The following is a 21279-nucleotide window of genomic DNA, read 5'->3' as shown; positions in this document are numbered from 1 at the left end:
CCTTTGTCGGTGCCTAAACGTGACTAAACAGTCATTCAATTGCAAAAAAAAGCTTTCAAATTATGATATTCCTGCAGATTAGCATTTAAGCAATGTTCACTTAGAGATATGTAGTGTTTTTTTTTCCAGTTCGTCATGTGCTGTGATGTTGTTTGGTTTCAGGTCATTTTCAGGTGAACAACAGGACAGGCGTCATCTCCACAGCTAAACCCCTGGATTATGAAAATGTGACCAGCTATGTCCTCAGGGTCCAGGCAGACTCGATGGTGGTTGTCATGTCCAACCTGCGTGTGCCTTCTAAAAGTAAGAAATAAACGGGTGACTGTGTAGGTTGAGTTGTTGGAAATCAGGGATGAAATTGTGTTTCCTGTGATTCCAGGTGTTGCCTTCATATTTCATCATAATCCTCCACTGTTACAGATTATGTTTAAATCTCACATCCTATTTTTATCCTTCAAATCTCTGATTTTAAATTGACTAAAGATATACTGTATTTGGTGATTTTCATGTCCAGCTCAGCAGCTGCTTTTCCAAAGCATGCTGGAAAAGAAGCTTGACCGCTATGGCATTTGGAATTACTGCTTTTGAAATGTATTATTTGACCACCCTCTGTTCCACCTGCGCTGCACTAGCTCTATAAAACTTTTACTGCTACACTGCTAGTACTAAAGTTGAACATGAACATGTAATATATGTAGAGAGATCTTATTCTTATCTTTCAGTCATGGTAATAAATAAAACTAACCTAAAAAATATGATTTATCTCTATCATCATCGCAGCATGTCCAATGCTATCATAAATCCTCTAAATCGTTGTGTCCAAATTCATTGCAAGGGTCTAACAATCAGAAATAGCCCATTTGTTTTAATTTAGGCAGACCACCCCCAAAACGAGGGCGGGTGACAGATCATTAATCATAGCAAATTCTTTTAATAATGCGCTTGTGTGTTCCCATTCTTAAGGCCTCAGTTTGCATGAAACAAACACGGTCAAACAAAATGCTGGCCAACGACGGCCACACGCGAAGGTGGTGCTAAACACCTGACATCACAGCCTCCTCCTGGCTGCATCCCTCTGTCTCTCTGATCTCTCCACAAGAATTCAGCGGTTTTTACTTTGTCTTTGTTATCTGGATTCGCTGAGTCACACAAATAAGGATAAAGGTGGATTCTTTCAGATAGTCTTTCCTCAAAGGCATTCATGATGTTGCACTCAGGTGTACACACAAAATGTGATTGAAGTACTTGAAGAGAGCTTTAAAGAGAGGTTCAGACTTACTTTTCTCATTCCTGGTTATTGCTGCGTAAAGCGGGCATGATTGTCAGATTGTCTGTTCCAGAAAGTTGCACGAATTGTCAGACGCATCCACTGTCAGAAATGAGCTTTCATAGCTCTCTGTTTGATGCATACTTGGACCTTCAGACTGCGCTCATTGATGGCTGTAGTTCAGCTGGAATATCATTAGTCTGGTTAATATCCAGTTTACTGACAAAAGTTTTGTATAATGATGGATGAAGTACGAACAACAGATGGGGGTCCGTGCCTCACTCTCAATTCGTTTTAGCTACCAATGAATAATCAATGACTTACTCTACCTGCCTCTTTCCTTCTCGCACCGTCTATCTATGACATACTAATGACAGCAATTGCAAGTACAAAATACTCACACACACACACTTTTTCACAAGGAAGAGAGTTTAACTGGAATCTTCAGGCTGACAACCTCTTTTGGCAGAGTGTGGAGAAACCTTTTCTTTTCTCACTTGTCCTACTTGTATTATTGTAATGCAGATCAGGGCTCCATGACAGGGAACATCTCTCCTCTTATTAATGAGTCTTTATTGAGTTTAAATTATCAGAGCATTACTTGGCTGATTTGTCAGGTAGATTATCTTAGCCCCATTAGGACTCATGCACTGTATTCGCAATGCACTTGGCCAGTATACACACACACACATGCATACTCAGACAGTCATATCTGCACGCACACATATAACAAGGCCAGATTTAATTAAACATATTTTCAAAATGATAATGCGCTCATAGGCACACTCGAGCTTACTCTGAGCCTGAGCAGCAATCCGTCCTCTTAATGGACCTGTTTCTTTCATGCATTTGTATGAGTGTGTGTGAGAGTGAGAGACGAAGGAGGGAGAGGGGGAGGTTGTGTTTGTGTTTTTTGTCCTGATACTCTGAGGATGGAATATAACCACTTTCTACAAAGAGAGGGAAGAGAAAGAAACTCTGCAGACCTCTTTTCCATCCCCGGGAGTCTTCCCTCCATGCCTCGTGCTACAGCTTGTGTGCCTGTAATCTGATGTGCTGTGTTTTTGTTTGTCCAATTCCCCTGGTGCATCCTTAGCTCCAATGCCACATGACTTTACATTTTTGTATGCCGCCAGAAGAAAAATGGTCCTTGACACTGCATTTTTTATTTTTTTATTTTTTTATTTTTTTTTAACCTAAACTGCAGTGTTGGAAGGATTTTTGCGCTGTACATAGTATTTATGCTGTACATTGCATAGGTGTAACTGTGACAAATTAAGGGGAGAATGTTTATACTTAGTGTACGTGTGTTTTCCTTTTAAAGGGACAGGATGAATATTTCAATAGTCTCACAAAAAGACCAGTTAACCAGCAAATTCAGAATGAAAATATCAAATTTTCTGCCTCCTTTGCCCATTTATTACTCACTATTTTTCCTCTAACACCATGAAAATTCTCACTGCCTGATTATTGGCTGCCCTTCAAAATATTATTCACAATAATGGTCAAAATGCTTGCCTGTTAAACTTTCAGAGCTGTTTATTGATGGTATTGTCGTGCACCAAAGTTGTGGAGACAGCAAACTTTTCAACAGTAAATGGTGCGAGGTAGACATCACTTAAAAATAATGCCATAAAAGGCACAATTATATCATCATGTTTAGTATTTTACAGAGCCATATTTCACTTGGAGTGTGAGTGTTTACTAATTGATTGGTAAACAGAACGCAAAGCGGCTCAGTTGTTTTTCCTGATTTACCTTTCGGAGGCAGAGAGAAGTCGTCAACATACTTCAGACTCAAAACTGAATATTTGCTGTGATCACAGTAAAATTAACCTCCTGCTTATTGACTCGAAGTTGTCAGCTCCACCAAACCAGCTTCTCATACCTTTTCATTAGAAGGGGTTGAGTTAGGACTAAAGGAATAGGTCTCCAGCATGATTACAAAGCTTCTTAAATAGTTCTTGCAGTGTAGCTGAAAGTTATTGCTAAATGAAGAGGAATTTTCAAAAACTCACTCAGTCTGTCTTTGGTCAAAATGAAACCAAGCAAATAACATTTCAATTTGAATCGGATTTCAGTCAGATTTCAAAAGCTAGGTGAATCTGATTCCTCAGTTCCAAAATAAATAAAATTGCTTTCAAAATTGGTCAAATCACCCATCCTCAGATGATAAAAAACGACATAAGTATTACTTTATTAAAAATTGGTGATGGCTTGCCAACCGCATCTTGCTTGAAAAAGCTTTGTTGACATTCTGTGATGTTTTCAGCGATGACTAAGTTGCAAAGTATTCTAGGAAATGATCTCAAACTCTCTTTTGAAGTTGTGGACCAGCTGATGTCCATGAAAAAATTACATTGACATGTCAATTTTGGGGCTAAATTGTGCAACATTTGATCAATGCCAGCTTGGATGACTTCATAGATGTGTTTATTCAACAATTAGTGGCCGTGATGATTTAAACTTTGTGGGCTTGTGTGTCCCAATTCTCATTTCTTGAGGGTATGGCAATCCTGGGTTATCAGATGCTTGAATAGTTACACTGAAGTACACAGACTGGAGTTAAATGCTTCATGTTTTTGTTTCACATGAACTGACAAAAGGGGAGCAGGTTTTAGATTCATATCAGATCTGTATTTATGGCGAAAGTGACTTGAATGCATTCAAATACTTTTCCATTTGCTTTTTGCAGCCAACACAGCCAAGGTGTTTATTGAGGTGCAGGATGAGAATGACCACCCTCCCGTCTTCTCCAGGAAGCTCTACATAGGCGGCGTGACAGAAGACACCAAGATCTTCAGCTCTGTGCTCAAGATAGTGGTAAGAAAACATCAGCTTTGGCCTTTGTTTGTGTTGGTTTTTGTATCAGCATACATTGAAACATGCCGAACCTAAAAGTGTCCGATTCTGCTCCCACTTCATTCAACACTTACCCTGCAGCCATGGTGGGAAAATTGAGCTGATCAGATGATCAGCTCTCTGCTGCACAGTTTCATCTCCTCTCTTATCGCTCGCTACATCTCTTCCTCAATTTCGCTTTGCCTCACTGTCTGCCTTCTCCGCGAGCAGGTGGGATCAGAGTGAGCTGATCGGTGTAATCCCAGTATGTTCACAGAGGCATGGCTGGACATCCTGTCTGATTATCAGCCTGCTCTGCCAAGAAGGTTTCACTCGTCATCCTGTGTACTACACTATGTCTATTTTCTTTATGCGTGGGTGGGTGTTAGTGTGTACTTAGGCTTGTGTTTGTGTATAGAGCCCTTGCAAACCATTGCCTGCAATGCCTACATGTTTCTAGTTTTTCGTCTTGGGTTGTTTCATTTGTTATTGAGGTATACAGCATCTAAATACAGCCATGTAATTTCCCCTGGGACTGGGGGGTGTCATCTCATACTTATTCCTCAAAATCCTACTTTTGTAGGAAATTTCCCTTCAGTGGGGGTTATGAGTTTAAAACTTTTGTTAAATTATGTATTTCATCTCTTTATACTTCAAGTAATCATGGATTTCTTGATTAATAAGCATAAGCTATTTTTTTTTCCTGTCATGAATAACTTCAGACTAACACTTTAGGACTGAGTAACTTTGCTGCCTTCCGTGATCAGCCCAAACATCTTAGTGCCACTGATAATGCATTCAGTCTGACTTTCCCACCACAATAATGGTGGCAGTGCTTGAGAGTAAAAACATATACTCTACATCAGCTTTCAGATTAGCTTATAACTGGAAAAAACAATAATGTGAAAGTAGCTTGAGGGGTGTTTTTCACTTTTTTTTTTTTATTCCCCAGAGCACAACTTAGTGTAGGCTAACCAAGACTAAGCTGTGATGCTATCAGTGTCAATAATAATGACTATTTTGTTGCAGTTTAGCTGAAGGAAATTGATGGCTATCTAATCCTTAGGAGATAATCAGCCTTGTAGGACAGCTACCCTGTACCTTGAACCTGATTTTCAGCTGAGAATTATCTACTTAACAATAGAAAGAAGAAATCTGTCCAAGTGGAAATGTAAATGGATTTAAGGCTGTTTTTATCGCTCATCTGTTTATTCCTCTCATTGGTTTGCCTGCAAACTATGTGTAGCTTATTCGTGACCACAACACAGCACAGACCAGCAAAATCGTTATAGTGAATTATGTCCAAAAATATTTTGGACATGAAAGGAAATAGCATTTGGGAGGAACTGTAGCCAGTTTAAATTAAACTGGGGCCTGGCCAGAAACATGGGAGCTATTTACAGTAAAATGGACACTGGACACAGGCCAGTGGTATCTAGAGCATGTTTAAGAAAAGAAGTAGGTAAAATATCTAGCAGGCAAGCTAAGGAGTACAAAGGTCATGAAGGAAGATTAATAAAAAGTATTTCAAACCTTCTGGCAGGTCTGAAAATAAGCCAAAATCATCAAAGGATGAAGCTGGTCATATATCTCTGTCCTTATTAACAAAATGGGCCAGAAATTTGTTGCTGTCTGAAAGTAAAAAGATAAGGATTTCAGGGGAAGCCGGGGATTATATTCATTTATTGATGGTTTCAAATTAAACTCTGGGCTTGCTTTTACTGCAAGTAGTGAGCTTAACCTTAATCTTTATGTTATAACTTATAAAAGCTCTTTTAGGACACAGACAACTTCTCCTCAAGGACTTGGTAAAGCTATGTGAATCATTCTTTATTTCATCTGACAACTTTAAACCTGGGCTAAGCATATATACATATATACACATACATGCATACACACAAGACATATGATTGTACGTGAAGAGATGTCAACATAGGAAATACAGTTCCTATCAAAGTAATAATATTCCTCAAACATGTCAGCACCTGCAGAAAATGTCAAACACATTAATATAGCGTAAAGCATTATTGAACAACAAGCATTATTTGAACAATAACCCAACAACTCATCATTACATGTACATTATTACAATAACAATTCCTGCCCTGATGTTTATTACATTATGTGGTTTATTACAGTTCTAATATCTTTATTTTCACAATTAGTAAAAGCCTCAATCTATATTTCAAATACGTTCCTCCATCCCCAAAATTTAAATCTTCTTGAACTGACAAGCAGTCAAGACTAACACAAAGACTAACATTTGACAACCAATAAATAAGTGTTATTAATGTTTCTTCATGGCCATTTTTAACAAAAACACAAAACAACCATTTATTTTAATTTGTAAATTGCTATGAAACTCTAACCAAAGATTAGTGTTTAAAGCTGTTCTACTAGAGGGTATTGCAATAACACTGTAAATTACAGACTGGAAATTCACCATTCACAATTAATTACACAGTTATGTTCCTGGCAGAAATTCATGCATAGAAAATCCAGGGGGCCTGAAACTGTGACAATTCTGGAATTAACTGAAACTCAGAAGCAGAGAAAATCACAGGAGATGGTTAAAAAAAGTTAAAAACAGCAATGTCTTTCTAGGTAAGAAAGTATACAAAATAAAACAGGAAACCAGACAATGTGAAATAAAACAAGATGGTACAGAAACATGATGTCAGCGATTGGATTCAGTTAAATCTGCAAGTTGTCAGAATTTTTATACCTGAAACAGGGATGGAGGTTATTGTAAGTTTCAGAGCAAAATCATTTCTACTGTGCAGTGGTTTAAACCACCCAACCAGAATCCCTTGTCTGTTTTTCCCTGAACTTGGAATAGACACCAAAGTGTAGAATTATGGGTCAAGTGCTATCTATAATTTCCCCGAGGCCAAGGCTTCTTTAGAGTATGGCTAGTTCGAAGCGTTTGCACTTGACTTAATTAGTAATGAAGCTGAGCGCCCCTTTCTCTGGAGATAATCATTAGAAATATCGTCAACATTTGGCATATTCTGACACTTCGGACCTTGTGCTACTTTGCCCTTGGCCAGAAATAGATAGTCACATAATATAGTCGCAAATAGGCCCAAGCAGCCAGTGGCAGACATTCTAATGTAAGCAAGCGAACTTTGCAGTGTCAGACAGGCTTGCCTTATTTGTTTAGGGTTTGTTGTTTTAAGGTTTAATTTCAGTGGTGTGGAATAGTTAAGACGAATAGTGGAATAGTTAAGAGAAGTCTGATTACATGATTACACCCTGCACTAGGTGGCACTTTCTCTGCCCTTTTTTTTTTTTTAAAGCAGTAAGGGATTTCTGGGTAGCCAGATGACAGCCACTCTCTCTCAGCTCCCTCCTTCGCTGCTTGGCATCTTATTTTAAACATAGTGAAAAGCTTTTTAAATCATGAAGGAGATGCCTTAAGCCTTCAAAGCTTTTTATTAAATGTATTCTTTTGGTGTCGTGAGGGATTTTTAATGTAAACCATCAGGATTCATACATTTTCACTTGGCAGGTTTGGCAGGTTATAAACAAACCTGACTCTGTGACAGTTTTTCCTCCTGTGTCCATAGCTGCTTTTAAATGGTCTGCCCTACATGCATGATGCTGTTTATATACATATACACACATATATATATATATACACACACACACACACACACATATATATATTTGGTAAAACTGTCTTTACTGAATGAGGATATCTCTCTCTCTCTGTTGATTTATGCAGCCCTTTCATTGGGAATTTGCTAACCCCTCCCCCTCCTCTGCCAATAGCTGGAGGGAAAAAAAAGAGATTGCTCCTATTTATCAGTGTCACTTGCCACAGACAAGCACTCTGAAAATGAATGCCTGTGTGTGAGCTCAGTGGCCAGTCAGAACTTGTGCCTCAGAGGTCGATGGGAGAACAAAAAGGTGGTTTTGTCTACTGCGACATAACGTGGTCTGACAAGGTTCACGCAGCTTATGATCTTCATAAATTATATGTTGTGAGGATGAAATGGTTTTTACTCGTTGTTTTCTTTTCCCCCAAATCACCAAAAAATCAAAGTCAGCACTAACATTTAATAGATTTCTCAAAAAAAAAAAGCAGCTATAATCAATATTTTTATAATAACAATGTATTGGATGACAGCGTTCATTGTGAATGATACCAAAGGCATCACTCACAATGGTGAACCTACAAAGAATTATCACATGAATCTGCAGCTCGTCTTGGCTTTATAGAGGTTTAAAGTGACTTTCACCCCTTTGTTTTCTGCCACACAACTTTTCTCTTTTGGGTACTTGCTCAGCACGAAAATGGCCGACAGACGCAGTTAGCGTGTAGCTGGTGAACATAGTGGAGCATTTAGCGGCTAGTGAGAGCCAGATATTTCCCTCAGGATTTGGTAGAGACGCAAAACAGAACTAAAAGAGAGTGAATGTTGGACCAGTGGAATATAGGTGGCCTAAAACATGACTCCAAATGAATGATAATGTTGCGCTGTAACAGTTGGAGGTGTAAATAAGCAGTAATTGCTGACATCTTTTCTACGTCAGCTTAAAATGTATTCACAATGTGATTCTACTAACCCCAAGTTGTCAGAGAGACATATTTAAAAGATTAAAAAAAAAAAAAATCAAATTTAAAGTTAGGAAACCTTTCCTCCTCTTTAGCCTTTTACAGTGGATAACAATGGATAAAGCTGCAGCAGCATGAAGCAAACCACTTCAGATAATTTATGAGACTCCAGCTGCAGCTCTCTTCCCTCTTGTCAGCTGCTTTAACAGAACACCTGCATGGGAAAAAAAATTATAAGCAAATATCTCCACCAGTAGGAGCACATCATTTAAAAGCTCCACTCTTTTACCCCCTGTTTTAGTGTGTTGTGATGGCTGACTTGTTAATGGAATGTGCCAAACTGTCAGTGTTTCTCACTTCAGGCAGCTGCAGTTGTTATAATGGCTGTGGTTATATGGTTAATGCTTATAACGGTATAATGGTTGTCCATCAATGGCTCTGACACAACATCAACATGTCTTAACACTATGGGAACAAATCGTGGATGCATGAAAAGGATATGCTGCCCCAAAGGAAAAAAACAGTCTTAACCTCCAGTTATGTAACCAGACAGCTCTGATGGTCTGTTGTTATAAGAAAATAGAATTGGTTTTTTTTGTCATATGTCTGCTGATTCCTGTGTGATAAGTAACAGGCAGATTGATGCACCATAGGGGAGTGTATGGATCAAATCAACACTGAATCACACAATAAAGAGAATCCTGTCTGCTGTGTTTTCTGTTTAGTCTTTCGGTCTTATTGCTCTGCCACCCCATTCACTCATGTCGCAGCAGGTGTTTCCTATCCGCTGTCAAAGGCAAAAATATGTCCTGTGATATTGCTGATTGGGAAGTGGCCAGAAGTGCAATATGCTTGGAACCAAACAGCCCCCATCATGGTCAAATGCTCAAACTAGTGGTTGGTGGATGTCAGTTCTAAAACATCTCAGGCTGCATTCAAACCTAGCCTAAAATTTCTAAATCATATGTTTCAAAATATAAAGTCCACTTTTTTCCCCATTACGGTGTGAATTACTATTTATTTTTCTTAATGCTCTCAGTAAAAGACTGATGTTTTCATGTCTAATTTTTTATGCATCTGCTACATGTGCATTATAGGCCACTGACAAGGACACCGGGAATTACAGTGCCATGGCATACCGCCTGATTATCCCACCCACACCAGAGGGACAGGACAGCTTCGTCATTGAGACTTACACAGGAATCATCAAGTCGGCCATCATGTTTCGGAACATGCGCAGGTCCTACTTCAAGTTTGAAGTTATTGCCACAGACAACTATGGAAAAGGGCTGAGCAGCAGCGCAGAGGTGGTGGTGAGTATCCAGTATGGTGCCTTTTATGGCGTACATATATGTTTGAAAAGATCAATAAAACATATAATATATATAGTGTGTACACTGGCAAACACCCTGTTAGAACTTGACTTACATGTCACCTGCACACCAGTGGTATATTGATTGCGTGTGGTGTGTGGCTTCCACAGCAGGGTATCTCTGCAGTGGGCAGTGTTTGAAGTATGGGTTGAGCTTGCAGTGTCCTCTGTCTACAATTCAGTGGTATGGGAACATTATTAAAAGGACATTTCACCCATTTTACATCAGACATCAGAGCTGTATCAGTCATCTCCTTATTCCTCTTTGGCAGAAAGCGACCCAAAATGTTGAATTAGTCTTTTATTTAAAAAAAGGTCTGTGTTTAAAGATACTCTCAAACTGTATAATGTGATGAGTAGGGTCCCGTGTTGTGGAACTAGACCCATACTAGGGAGTGACTGAAAAAAAGGATATTTTGGCCCTTCTGTTTTCTCCCTCAAGCTGTTCTACTTTATGGAGGTGCAATAGTAAATCACTGAAGTACCACTTTAACATGTTATTGGTTTTATAGAGTAATGTTTTATGAGGTAGAGTTGTAGGCATGAATGGCTGTTTTAACAATTTTTCTGTCAGTATATCAAAAAATGTCAGCCATGCAGCACAACCACAAACTACATATATGTGAAAGTCATTGAAAGTTTTTCTTCTCTTTCTGGTTTATTGTGTGACTAGTGATTTTGTTTACTCAGTGCTAAATGTTTTGGTTGCAGTCAACATGTGGCCTTCGCCACTATCTCACAAACCAATTAAATGCTGTCTTTCAGCCATGTATATTAACTCTGTACACATTATGGACATCTGTGTGTGCCCATGTGTGTGTCTGTACGTTTGTCTAAGTGTGGGTCCTCTCATCTCTGTGTGCATTTCTTTTTCCCAATAATTTCCCTACGCACCCGCTGTGATTGGGCTCAGCTTTGCCCCCAGTTCAATGCTCATTTTTCCTGACTGTGTGCAGGCTTATTTTTCGTTTCAGTGAAATATGTCTGGCTAACAAGCCTCTAACGAGGCAGAAGGAGGGTCTGGGACATTGCCTGGGTATGAGAGAGCAGCGAGTGCTTAACCATGGTGCTCGTTAATTTTCAAGGGGAAACCTAATTTCACAGGAGCCGCTTGGGAGATTTGGCTACAGTGCACAGAGGCTGTTGCCTATGCACTTAACTGTGGCATCAGAATTAGGCCCTGTTAAGTTTGCTGCATGGCACCAATACAAGCAGGCAATTAGAGGGTCTCATTTGGTTCACCAAACAAAGCATCTGAATAAGTTGACCAAACTCACAGTAGGACATGCGGATAACTGATTTGTTTACCTGTATTTTCTGCTGTCCTTTTTACCTCCTGGTCCTTTCATTCTCTCCCTCCTTCTGTCCTGCTCTGTCAGGTTTCCGTGGTCAACGCATTGGACATGCAAGTTGTCGTGTCCACTGTCCCACCCACTTTAGTGGAAGAGAATAAGGAGCAGCTCATTAGGTAAGACAACATTTAACATGATTGGAAAATGAAACTAAATTACCCTTTTATTAAATGAGACGAAACCAATATGTACTCCTAGCAACAGTGTGCTAGGAGTACATTTTTCTGTTAATTTGACATGAAGCAAGCTACTGTGTAATTAGAAGGTAAAACTGAAAATATTTCTTTCACCAGATGCCCATCACCACATCTCCCCCCTTACTCTCGTCGATTCAGCATATTATTTTCCAGTACATTTCATTGCCCTCTAATATTCCTTTTTTTAAAGCAATTTCCTTGGTAGAATTGACACTGGAAAACTAATTGCAACTTTTTGTATATTGTTTTGCCCACCAAAAAATGAGGTGAACTTGGTTCAAGGTAGCACTTTAATTTGGATACAGAATTGTTTTTGAGGACTGGAGTTGTGTGCATGTTTCAGCTTGTACCAAGAAACTATCAAAAATAAACATGGGCTAATAAAAAAAATCTGTGTTACGTAAATCAGTTAAGATCATGGATTAGCCAATGAGACAGTTGAGTCCATCCTCTAGAGCCTGTTTTTCTTGTCCAAATTAATTAATGATAGAGATTCATGAAAGATCTTTTTGCAGCTCTTGGGGCACAGTGTTTAGCCTAATTAGTTCATCTGAAAGGCAAATGGGTGTTAATAGTTGTTTTTCAAGAGCTTGCTGTGTCTCTCCCACACAAGTGACACTGCTGTTTAGGCTGAAAAACATACACATTAGTCATGTTAAGCTCTTTGCAGTGATGTCATTTGAGAGGTCTGGGATTTTGCACAGTGCTGGTGATGATCCAGGGCCATTTTACCTGAGTGCTTCAACTGTTTATCCTCTTTGGCAAAGGTACACTGCAAGGCTTTCCTTTATTGGCTGTAATTTGAGGTGTGGATTTCTCTCTGCCTGAAAAGGATTATCAGAGTCTTGCTTTGCCAAGAGCCCAGTGTGGAGAAGCTGCCCAATGGGACAATCATTGCCAGAGTGCAGTACTTAAGATTGGTGGCTCTCATATTGTTTTGGGCCCACAGATGCCAGAAATGGTTTGTGCACCTGAATTTTGGCTTGTATGTAGGTCTGGGCATTAACTGGTTTTTAGTATTTATGCCTATATTGTTTTCTTTATATGAGTTTTACTGGTGTTTTTTTTTTTTTTCTTCATTTCAGTATTCTAGAGCGCCACGTCCAGGACCAGATTCCAGGTGCCAAGGTGATTGTAGAGTCAATTGGGCCGCGTCGTCATGGCGACGGCTTTGAACTAGAGGACTACAGCAAGTCGGACCTGATGGTGTACGCCATTGACCCGCTCACGAACAGGGCTATTTCACGCCAGGAGCTCTTCAAGTGAGTGGGTGAATTGTATTACAAAAAAGTGCATTTGGTTTAAATCGATGTCCTAATGCCCCTGATGTGCTGCGTGTTTTCCTGGCAGTCTCTCTTTGCCCTCTGTGCACACAGTGAGTCAGCAAATATCTCTTTCTCAGGTTTCCCTTGGCTTCCTCTTCAAGACTGTCTCCACTTTTTCACTGCCTTTATATTCTTTGTAAGACTTTGATTGTCCTGCAGGTGCACCGCTTCTGTCATATGTCATAGGAAAGGGGCAGATTTAAGGGAGAGAAGGGATGGAGTGAGGTTAGGGAGGGACACAGTGAGATTCAAGCAGGGTGTATTTCAATCAGTCCATCAATCCATCCTGCCAGTGCCTCCGAGGCTGTTCCAAGGGTCTGGTGATACGCCAGCAATACGTTTTATTCCTTTTGTTTGGGGACAAAGGGATAGAGAGACAATTCCTCTGTGCCCAGGGTCTGTCTGAAATAGTGTGCTAAAATACTGTTTGACCACAGAGAGGCCATGTTCTCATGCTATTAAAGTACCACAGCGAAAGTGCCTACAAGACATTTTTTCATCCCGTCAATAGAAAAAAAAAAGGATTGGGCCCAAGCTGGCATCTTAGAACAGTCTTGTACTCACCTTTTTCACGTTTCTTAGCCTTTCTGTCAAACCTATCAAACACCAATCTTAAAAAGCCAACTCCAGCAGACCGTGAGAGTTGCCAATCAATATGAAACACTTGTCCCCTTCATCCTCTACCAATTTGCTCTCCTGCTTAGCTTACTCTGAGCTATCTGACACCATCTTCTGGCTTTATTTCTCCTTATCGGTGTTTGCTGTTCATTCTGTTTTGTATGTGGCTCCTAAGAAACCTCCACCATTCACTTTGGAATGAAATTGTGACCATTTCAGCTCATTTGGAAGTCCTCCACTCAGATGACATTTAGAGGTGCTTTGTGGAACATACTAAATTAATCTATAAACATTATATTAGTGTCCTTGACAATCAGATGAGTGCCACAGCATTTCTTAAGTGGGGGATTAAGGCTGCACCCATGAGGAGGGTGTCTTAAAAACAGCTTTTTTTCAACCAAAAGTCATGAACATTGCTCTGATCTTAAGTGGCAGCTTTTGAGAGAGCCGAGCTAATTTTAAAAGAGGCTTGCAACATCCCTGCTTTAAAAAGAATCAGCTTCCTTAGATACAGATACTGTCAGGAAAGCCATTTAGAGTAGAGGAGAAAGACTTTTTTGCATGCTTTTTATGCATGCAGTGCATGTCTGACAGTGTTGTGCGGTAACTGCATGTTATATATCTGCGACTTGGCTGTCAGATCACAGAGGCGGAAAGACAACATAGTGAGTGGATTCTTGCTTTGTGGAGTGTCCTTATGCCACCTTGAATACAGGACTCTCCACCATTTGAGCCCTCTAGAGGATAGACTGCTGGAGAGGCCAGTTAATAACTTTCATCTCCACTCATTTATTCACATATAGAAAAACAGAAATGACAGTAATTGGATGTGGCAGTCTGCTCAGTCCTTTGTAATTTAAAGTGTTTGAAAGCCACTTTGTAGCAACTGGTTATTGTTACTGAATAACACTGGGACAGCAGTGGGTGGATTGCTCGTATGCATGTGCTTTTTTTACTACAACACTGATGCAAATTCTGCTGTAAGTGTGTAATCACCTACACTGTAGGTGTGAATCAATACATCTTGGTGGAAAGGTCATTCTAAATATTCAGTTTATATTTTAAATGTACAAAATCATTTACACTTTAACATAAGTGCACTGATTCTCAGTCATTTTTATTGCACTCATAACGTGATGATCTAAATTACTAGATGTCACTGACATCTCTCAGCAAATGAGGTATTTAAGCCTGTGCAAATTTTTTTATTTTTTTTTTTTTAGTATCAGAAACAAATTGGAAACAACCTTGACATATCATCACCTTTTAAGATGCTATGCCGAATATGTCAGAAAACAGTTATTTACACATCCAGCAGTTACAGACAGCAAATTTAAAAATAAATAATAATACATCAAATTTGTATAGCGCTTTTTTGGGTACTCAAAGACGCTGAACAGTGGAGACAACAGTAGAACAACAATGGTAACAGTAGTATTTACAGGAACAGAAAGACAAAAAAGACAAGTGATGAAGAAATGAAGTGGTTCAAGGATATCAAACTCTTTTGCTGCTGAGTGCTCCACTGTGTTTGCCAGCTGGTCTCTGTCTCTGTCTGTCTCCCATTTGGTGCTGAGCAGGTAGTGTACAGTGAGTTTTTAGAGCTTTTTCAGTGAAAACGGCTGCTTGCTGCCAAAAAGGATGCTATGAGAGTGAACCAGAGCAGTAAAGTTGCAGGCGAGACAGCTAAACAATGAGCTAAAACTCACTATAAAGTGGTTTTAATGTTGTCATTTAATACATTGTTCCTGTAAACATGTTGAATATACAACCTTTAAATTAAAAACTCTTTGGCTCTGTGCTGCTATAAAACCATTTTCCCTCCTGTTCTCATTATTTAATTAAATCACAGATTTCTTGATGGGAATGTGCTGGAAATCAACAAGGAGTTCCAGCCGTACCTTGGCGAGGGTGGCCGCATCCTCGAGATCCGATCTCCAGACATTGTGGCCAGTGTGAAGAAAGCAGCTCAGGCTGTGGGCTACACAGAGGGAGCTCTCCTGGCTCTGGCCATCATCATCATCCTCTGCTGCATCCCCGCCATCCTCATCGTCATGGTCACCTACAAACAGTGAGTATTCTCGCCTCAGTGATTATCAGTGGCTTCTGTAATCGATTAATCATCTTTAACTGGTTGTCAGAATATTAACAGGGAAATAGATTTTAATTAAGCTGATCATTATCTTGAAAGATAGTGTTACATTCGCTTTTAGGTACAAGTTCGCTCCTCACAGACAAATCGGATATTCATTGTTTGATTGTTAACCATTGTTTACATCTCTACCCCGTGGCCTGTTAGAATAAAGTCAGCAAAAGTACAAACAGCACTGCTGAAAAGTGCACTTGTCACATATTTAAGATAAAGTGAGAGCTCTTCTTGCTTGTTTTCTTCCTTTTTGTGTGTGTGTGTGTCTCTCTGTCTCTCTCACTCTCTCTTCCTCTCTATCTCTTCCTCGCTCTCCCATCAGACATGCTGACTGCGCACTCTGCTGGGCTAATCTCCCTGCTCATGCTCTGTGAAAGCAGATTAATTAACACTCGTTTGTGACAAATACCTACAGCCAATTGTGACCGTCACAGTGCGTCTTCACGCTACTTAATCACCTCTGCCCGATGCACACGCAATAAACAGTTCTCTCGCTATCTGTGTGGCTCAATCGCTCTCACTCACGCGTCACACGCGGTGCAGATCACAAAAAAATATGATGCTTTTTGTCTTTAAAGCATCACTCACACTGGTGAGGGAACTGAACCCTAAGCTGGCAGGAGTCGAGGCCCTTATCCCCTCTAATCGTTGGTATGCCTCAAGTGTTCCAATATAGGATGATGTTTGGGAAATGTTTATTCACGGCAGATGGGTGGAGTGGTTGTCCTTATGCAAATGCACCGACCAAACACACAGCAGAAAGCTGTTGATGGTGACATTAGACCTAACACACAACCTGTCATAGCAGATGGCGCTTTGTTGGTGGCGACATTACTTTGGTAAAATTAAATGATTTAGGAAATAATTTTCTCATTTTTGTGTGCCCACATTTGAATGAATGCAATATTTAAAACACAAATCTGTTTATTCATGTGGAATAATTGAATTTTTGTTGTGAATAAGTAATGGTGATATGAAGTGTAGATGCAATGGTTACTTTTTGCATGTAGCCCTGCAGTCGCTGCTGGAGGCTTGAGTGCTTCCTACTTTGCATAGAAATTGAAAAGAACATACAGAAAGTTTCTCTCTTGTTTCTCCAGTTAAATATAGTATGTTGTACAAAGATCTGACTTTGTAAGGAGTAAGGACTGCATGAATACTGCTCATTATTTTCCCTAATGTGTCTGTGTTTTAAAAAGACTTGCCAATATTAAATACTTCCTAGAGTTAAATTTGTATATAATTACAGTTTTGCCAAAATGATGTAATTATGTCATTATTTTTTTCTCGCTCTCCTCTTGTCTCCTTTCCTTTCTGCTACATCAAAACTTATCTCCAGGTTCAAAGAGTAAGTAATAATTCCACTTCATGTTTTACAAGTGATCGCTGTTTCATTGCTTGAAGTGTGTGTGCGTGTGAAGTAGAGTTTCTAACGTCTTCATTATTCAGTAGTTATTAAAAGATTGGTTGGATGTGTGAAGATGATGCTAGCTAATGCCACCCTTCTGAAATGTCTCCAGCATAATGACATGAAGCAACACTGATTCAACTTGTAGGTTACAGAATGAATGTTTAATTTGGCAGAACAATTTCTCTTCGTGTGGAAAATCCGATGAATTTCAAAAGAAAAATCAGCCCAAAGTCAACAAGACTCATAGTTCTGTGCTAATGTCCTTTTACTCAACTCTAACATTACACTTGTCATTGTTAAACTCACTAGTTAAGAAAAGTGTAATCTTGCAGAATGTAACTCTTAAAAGACGTCATTGAAAACTAATAAAAGCTAATTTCTAAAATTACTTTTTAGCTGTTAGATATCATACAAGTCAGTGTTATGGAGATATTGCAGGTATCTTTGGTTGTCTTCAACAACCTCAAAAGAGAACTTCTGAGTTACAGGTCTATATAGTTATAACTTCACTGCTCCCTTGCAATCTAAAACATTCTTGTTTTGTTCTCATGTTTAAAGCTTAATTTATCAATATTTTTTGGTATTAATACTGAAACAAATGCCTCCCTTAAGGAGTTGCTAGTGATGCCGATCCCACTAAGAATCAACACTTGCAGCTCTAAGACGTTTTCACATTAAATCAGTAGTAAGCCAGTAGAGCCAGATGTTTTTCTCAGGAGCTCGAGGAGCTATTACTATGAACTATTTCAAACTAGGACTGTGCTAGTCCCATCATATCTTTATACATGACTAAAAATAATAGCTTCAGTTCTACCACCACTTCCTGCATATGCCTCTCTCTTTCAAAACTGCTTTGTGAAAACACATGGTTAATTCATGGTAGAGACTTAATGCATAAGTGATGTATCTGGCATCTGCTCACTTTTTTAACCACACTGTTCTAGAAAGGAGGAGTTCGTTCCTAACTACATTAAATGTGAACAAAAGAAAGGCTGATATTTTTGGTATTTTGGGTTGATTTTTTTTTTTTTTTTTTTTTTTTTTTTTTGCATGTTTGTGTATGAGGTTTTTAATATTCTTGTTTTTTTTTTTTTATGTGGATCAAAAACACCTATCTTTGTGACTGTAAATGTTAACACTTTGTGCAGGCGACAGGCAGAGTGTGCCAAAACAGCCAGGATTCAGATGGCTTTGCCACCAGGAGGGAAAGCACCTCCTGCAGGGGCTCCCAGCACTAACCTCTATGAAGAACTGGGCGACAGCAGCATGTGAGTCAACCCTGACCCTCTATTATCTGTGTCCTATCCCACCCGTCCCACCTCTTCCCATGAAAAGCAGGTATTGTATTGTGCTCTGCAGGTTCCTCTCTTTGAATATCATCCAGTCTACCCGCTGCTTTCAACATATTAGTAGCTGCATCAATGGATCTCTCTGCTCTGTGGCTTTCAAACCGTGATCCACTTTAGATGTCTGCTGTCCACTCTGTATGCCGCAGCACAGCTGGTGATTAGACTTTAGCTTATGTATGTGTTTCTAATTTGACTGTGTATGCATTTTTGCAAGAGCTTCTCTCAAGGTAAGTATATGCCGAAGTTCATAAAATACCACGTAATCTACTGGAAATAGAAACACAAGAAATACAATAGAAATACACAATCTGCTCCATTCTTAATAATTACAATTGGCTGAAATTACTTAAAGCCTTCCTTTAATTAATACCTACACTGAAATGCTTCCAGAGGGAAGCTGGGATGTTTTGCCATCAGCATGATCAGAATCCACCTTTCATGTTAAACACTACTTGAAATGTGTAATGAAATGTTATTGCATGCGGATTAAATGAGGTTGAATAGAAACTGCGCCCCTGCTGGCTTTAGTAATTTTGATTTACATCACGTTAAAGCAATACTGCTACTAACATCATAATATCTGTTGAAAAAAAGAAACAGAAAATGGAAATTTAATGGAAAGCTATAAAGAGCTTAAGACAGGAGGCAGATATTGACCAACTCTCAACAACAGACAGGAGTTTTTGATTTTGAAGCAAGAGAAAAGCTCTCATGGGGACTGTATTGTAGACGAGCATCGTTTATTTAGGGGTCATTTTCCAGCCTGTGCAAGGAGTAAGTGGTGTTGGTCCTGTAAACAGTCCTATTAAAACACTTTAAAGCACTTTGTTTTTACACAAGTTTCAGTGTTCTCTATGCAGAAATGGTATAGTGTGTTTGCATGAGTGAGTGTGCGGGTGTTGTGTCTGTGCAAACTCTCAGATGCACACAGCAAATAAATCAGTACAGTATTTCCCCTCAGTGTGCAGAAACTTGACGCACCCTTGCGATTACACTTCCTCCCTGTCTTCATTTTTTGTTAACACGTCTGACATTTCTGCTTTAGTTTTCTTACCATCTGTCTGTGTTTCTATCTTTTCCGTAATTTCTATTCCCCTGTCTCTCTGGATTCAGACTGCAGTAAGTAATCCCAAAACATATGAGGTCTATGAATACGATCAATATTTTCTGTAAATATGCAAGAGTGGCACCTTTGTGTTCCCCCTTGCTTCCAGTTTTTTGCTGAGCATATGCACATACTATAGATAGCTATGATTTTGGTCTGTGCATAACCTTTATTAGAATGGTAGGATTTTTCTGTGATCAGTGATACCCTTTTGTGTAATTTTAAAATTTAATTTGTAATTCCTGTTTTGTTAATTGACCTTGGTGAGGGGCTAGCTGTCGGAAAGTTCTGTAGTTTTTAAATCTTAGCAAAACCCTTTCACTTCCCTGTAGTCAGGAAAAGTCAATCCGCCTTTCTCCATAGGTTCTTCACTATAGTAGCAGTAACTGTAGCTGTCTCCTCTCTACTTTTCTGTTGGACAGTCAACTCCTTTTGTATTCTGTTGCCCTTACCTTCACATCTCTTAGTGTTGTGACTGATTGCACTAATAATGCATCCACTATGGACTGATGTTTATTTATATTACACTGTATCTTTGGAACAAAGCCTGGCATTTCTGTGGGCATAATGATTTTTCTGTTTCAGTACACATCACATCTTATTCTAATTCTAATTAGAATAAGCTAAAACTGAACTTTATGTCGAGCTATTTAAATCAATAAACCAATTGCTTTAGTGAATTTACCTCTAGAAATCAGAATAAGTCACATTACTAAGAGTCCTAATCAGTGAAGATGCAGGAACAAATCATAGTACTGTTGCTTTTGCCTCACCCTCTTTTTTTTCTCTTTTGCTTCACTCGCCCTTAAACCATCAATCTTCTTCACCTGTTTCAAGTCTTTCTTTTTCCTTTTCACCTCCACCTTTTACTGGGGCAGGGCTAAAAAGTCTGTCATTGAAGAGGCTGACCACAAGAGGATTTTTAGCACCTTTGCCTGTCGCACCATTGCAGCCCGTGGCAACGGAGCATTGCACATCAGCTTACCCAAGTCAGAGAGCAACGTGACCTTCCTCTCTGACTGCAACCCACTCACCACCCACAACCCTGTCTATGATGACAGCAGTCCCCTCAGCAGTCCTAATGCCTACACAGAGGGGAAGAGTCCATTGTTCTCCTTTTCTCCTTCCCACTCAGCAGGGTCTGGGTGTGTCTGGTCAATGCCCGCTCGCATTCATGGAGGACTGCACGGTTACGAGGTGCCAAGGAGACAAGCTCTTATGGACCCGGCTGATTGGGAGCAGCAGATACTCCAAGCAGGCAGGAGAGGCGGGCAGAGGCGACAGAGTTCAGACAGACCTCACCTGAGTGACAGCACAGAGAACAAGTTGTCAGTCCGTGAGCAGGCCAGGCAGTTTGAGCAACAGGCCGCCCAGGAACGAAACCTCAGACAAAACAGAGATTCCCAAGGCTCCCTCGCTTCCATTGTAGTCAGGGATAGAGACAGCGATGACATGCTGGAGCTGACCTCAGAAGCCCTGCTCTCCATCATGGATTACCCCTACAGCCCCACATCTATAGGTAGAGATGTGCCCCCCAGTATTATCATTACTGAGGGAGAGGAGTCATGGCCCCTGACTAGCCAGAGACCAACTCCACCTGTCCTCAGGAAGTTCAGCTCCAGCATCTCCAGTTACATGACAGTGCAGCCTTGTCAGATCACAGTGGAGATCATACCAGACCCACCGGAAATTCCACCACCTCCTCCTCCACAGCGGCCACAACCACCATCCACAT

At 39.9% G+C, this 21279-nt stretch overlaps 1 protein-coding gene across 1 annotated transcript in view; it reads left to right on the top strand.

The window, feature by feature from the left end:
- pcdh15a (protocadherin-related 15a) overlaps positions 1 to 21279 on the top strand; it is a 130814-nt gene that overhangs the window by 98819 nt on the left and 10716 nt on the right. Inside the window, exons 25-32 of the mRNA XM_041049812.1 lie at positions 163 to 303; positions 3963 to 4090; positions 9767 to 9982; positions 11421 to 11509; positions 12676 to 12852; positions 15386 to 15604; positions 17019 to 17027; positions 18239 to 18358. Of these exons, the coding sequence (XP_040905746.1) occupies positions 163 to 303; positions 3963 to 4090; positions 9767 to 9982; positions 11421 to 11509; positions 12676 to 12852; positions 15386 to 15604; positions 17019 to 17027; positions 18239 to 18358 (1099 nt within the window). The remainder of the gene's footprint in view (positions 1 to 162; positions 304 to 3962; positions 4091 to 9766; positions 9983 to 11420; positions 11510 to 12675; positions 12853 to 15385; positions 15605 to 17018; positions 17028 to 18238; positions 18359 to 21279) is intronic.

The sequence above is a fragment of the Toxotes jaculatrix genome, chromosome 11 (genome assembly GCF_017976425.1).
Source record: "Toxotes jaculatrix isolate fToxJac2 chromosome 11, fToxJac2.pri, whole genome shotgun sequence".
NCBI classification, from domain to species: Eukaryota; Metazoa; Chordata; class Actinopteri; family Toxotidae; genus Toxotes; species Toxotes jaculatrix.
The sequence above is the reverse complement of the archived record's forward strand: the minus strand, read 5'-3'. Positions and strand labels throughout refer to the sequence as shown.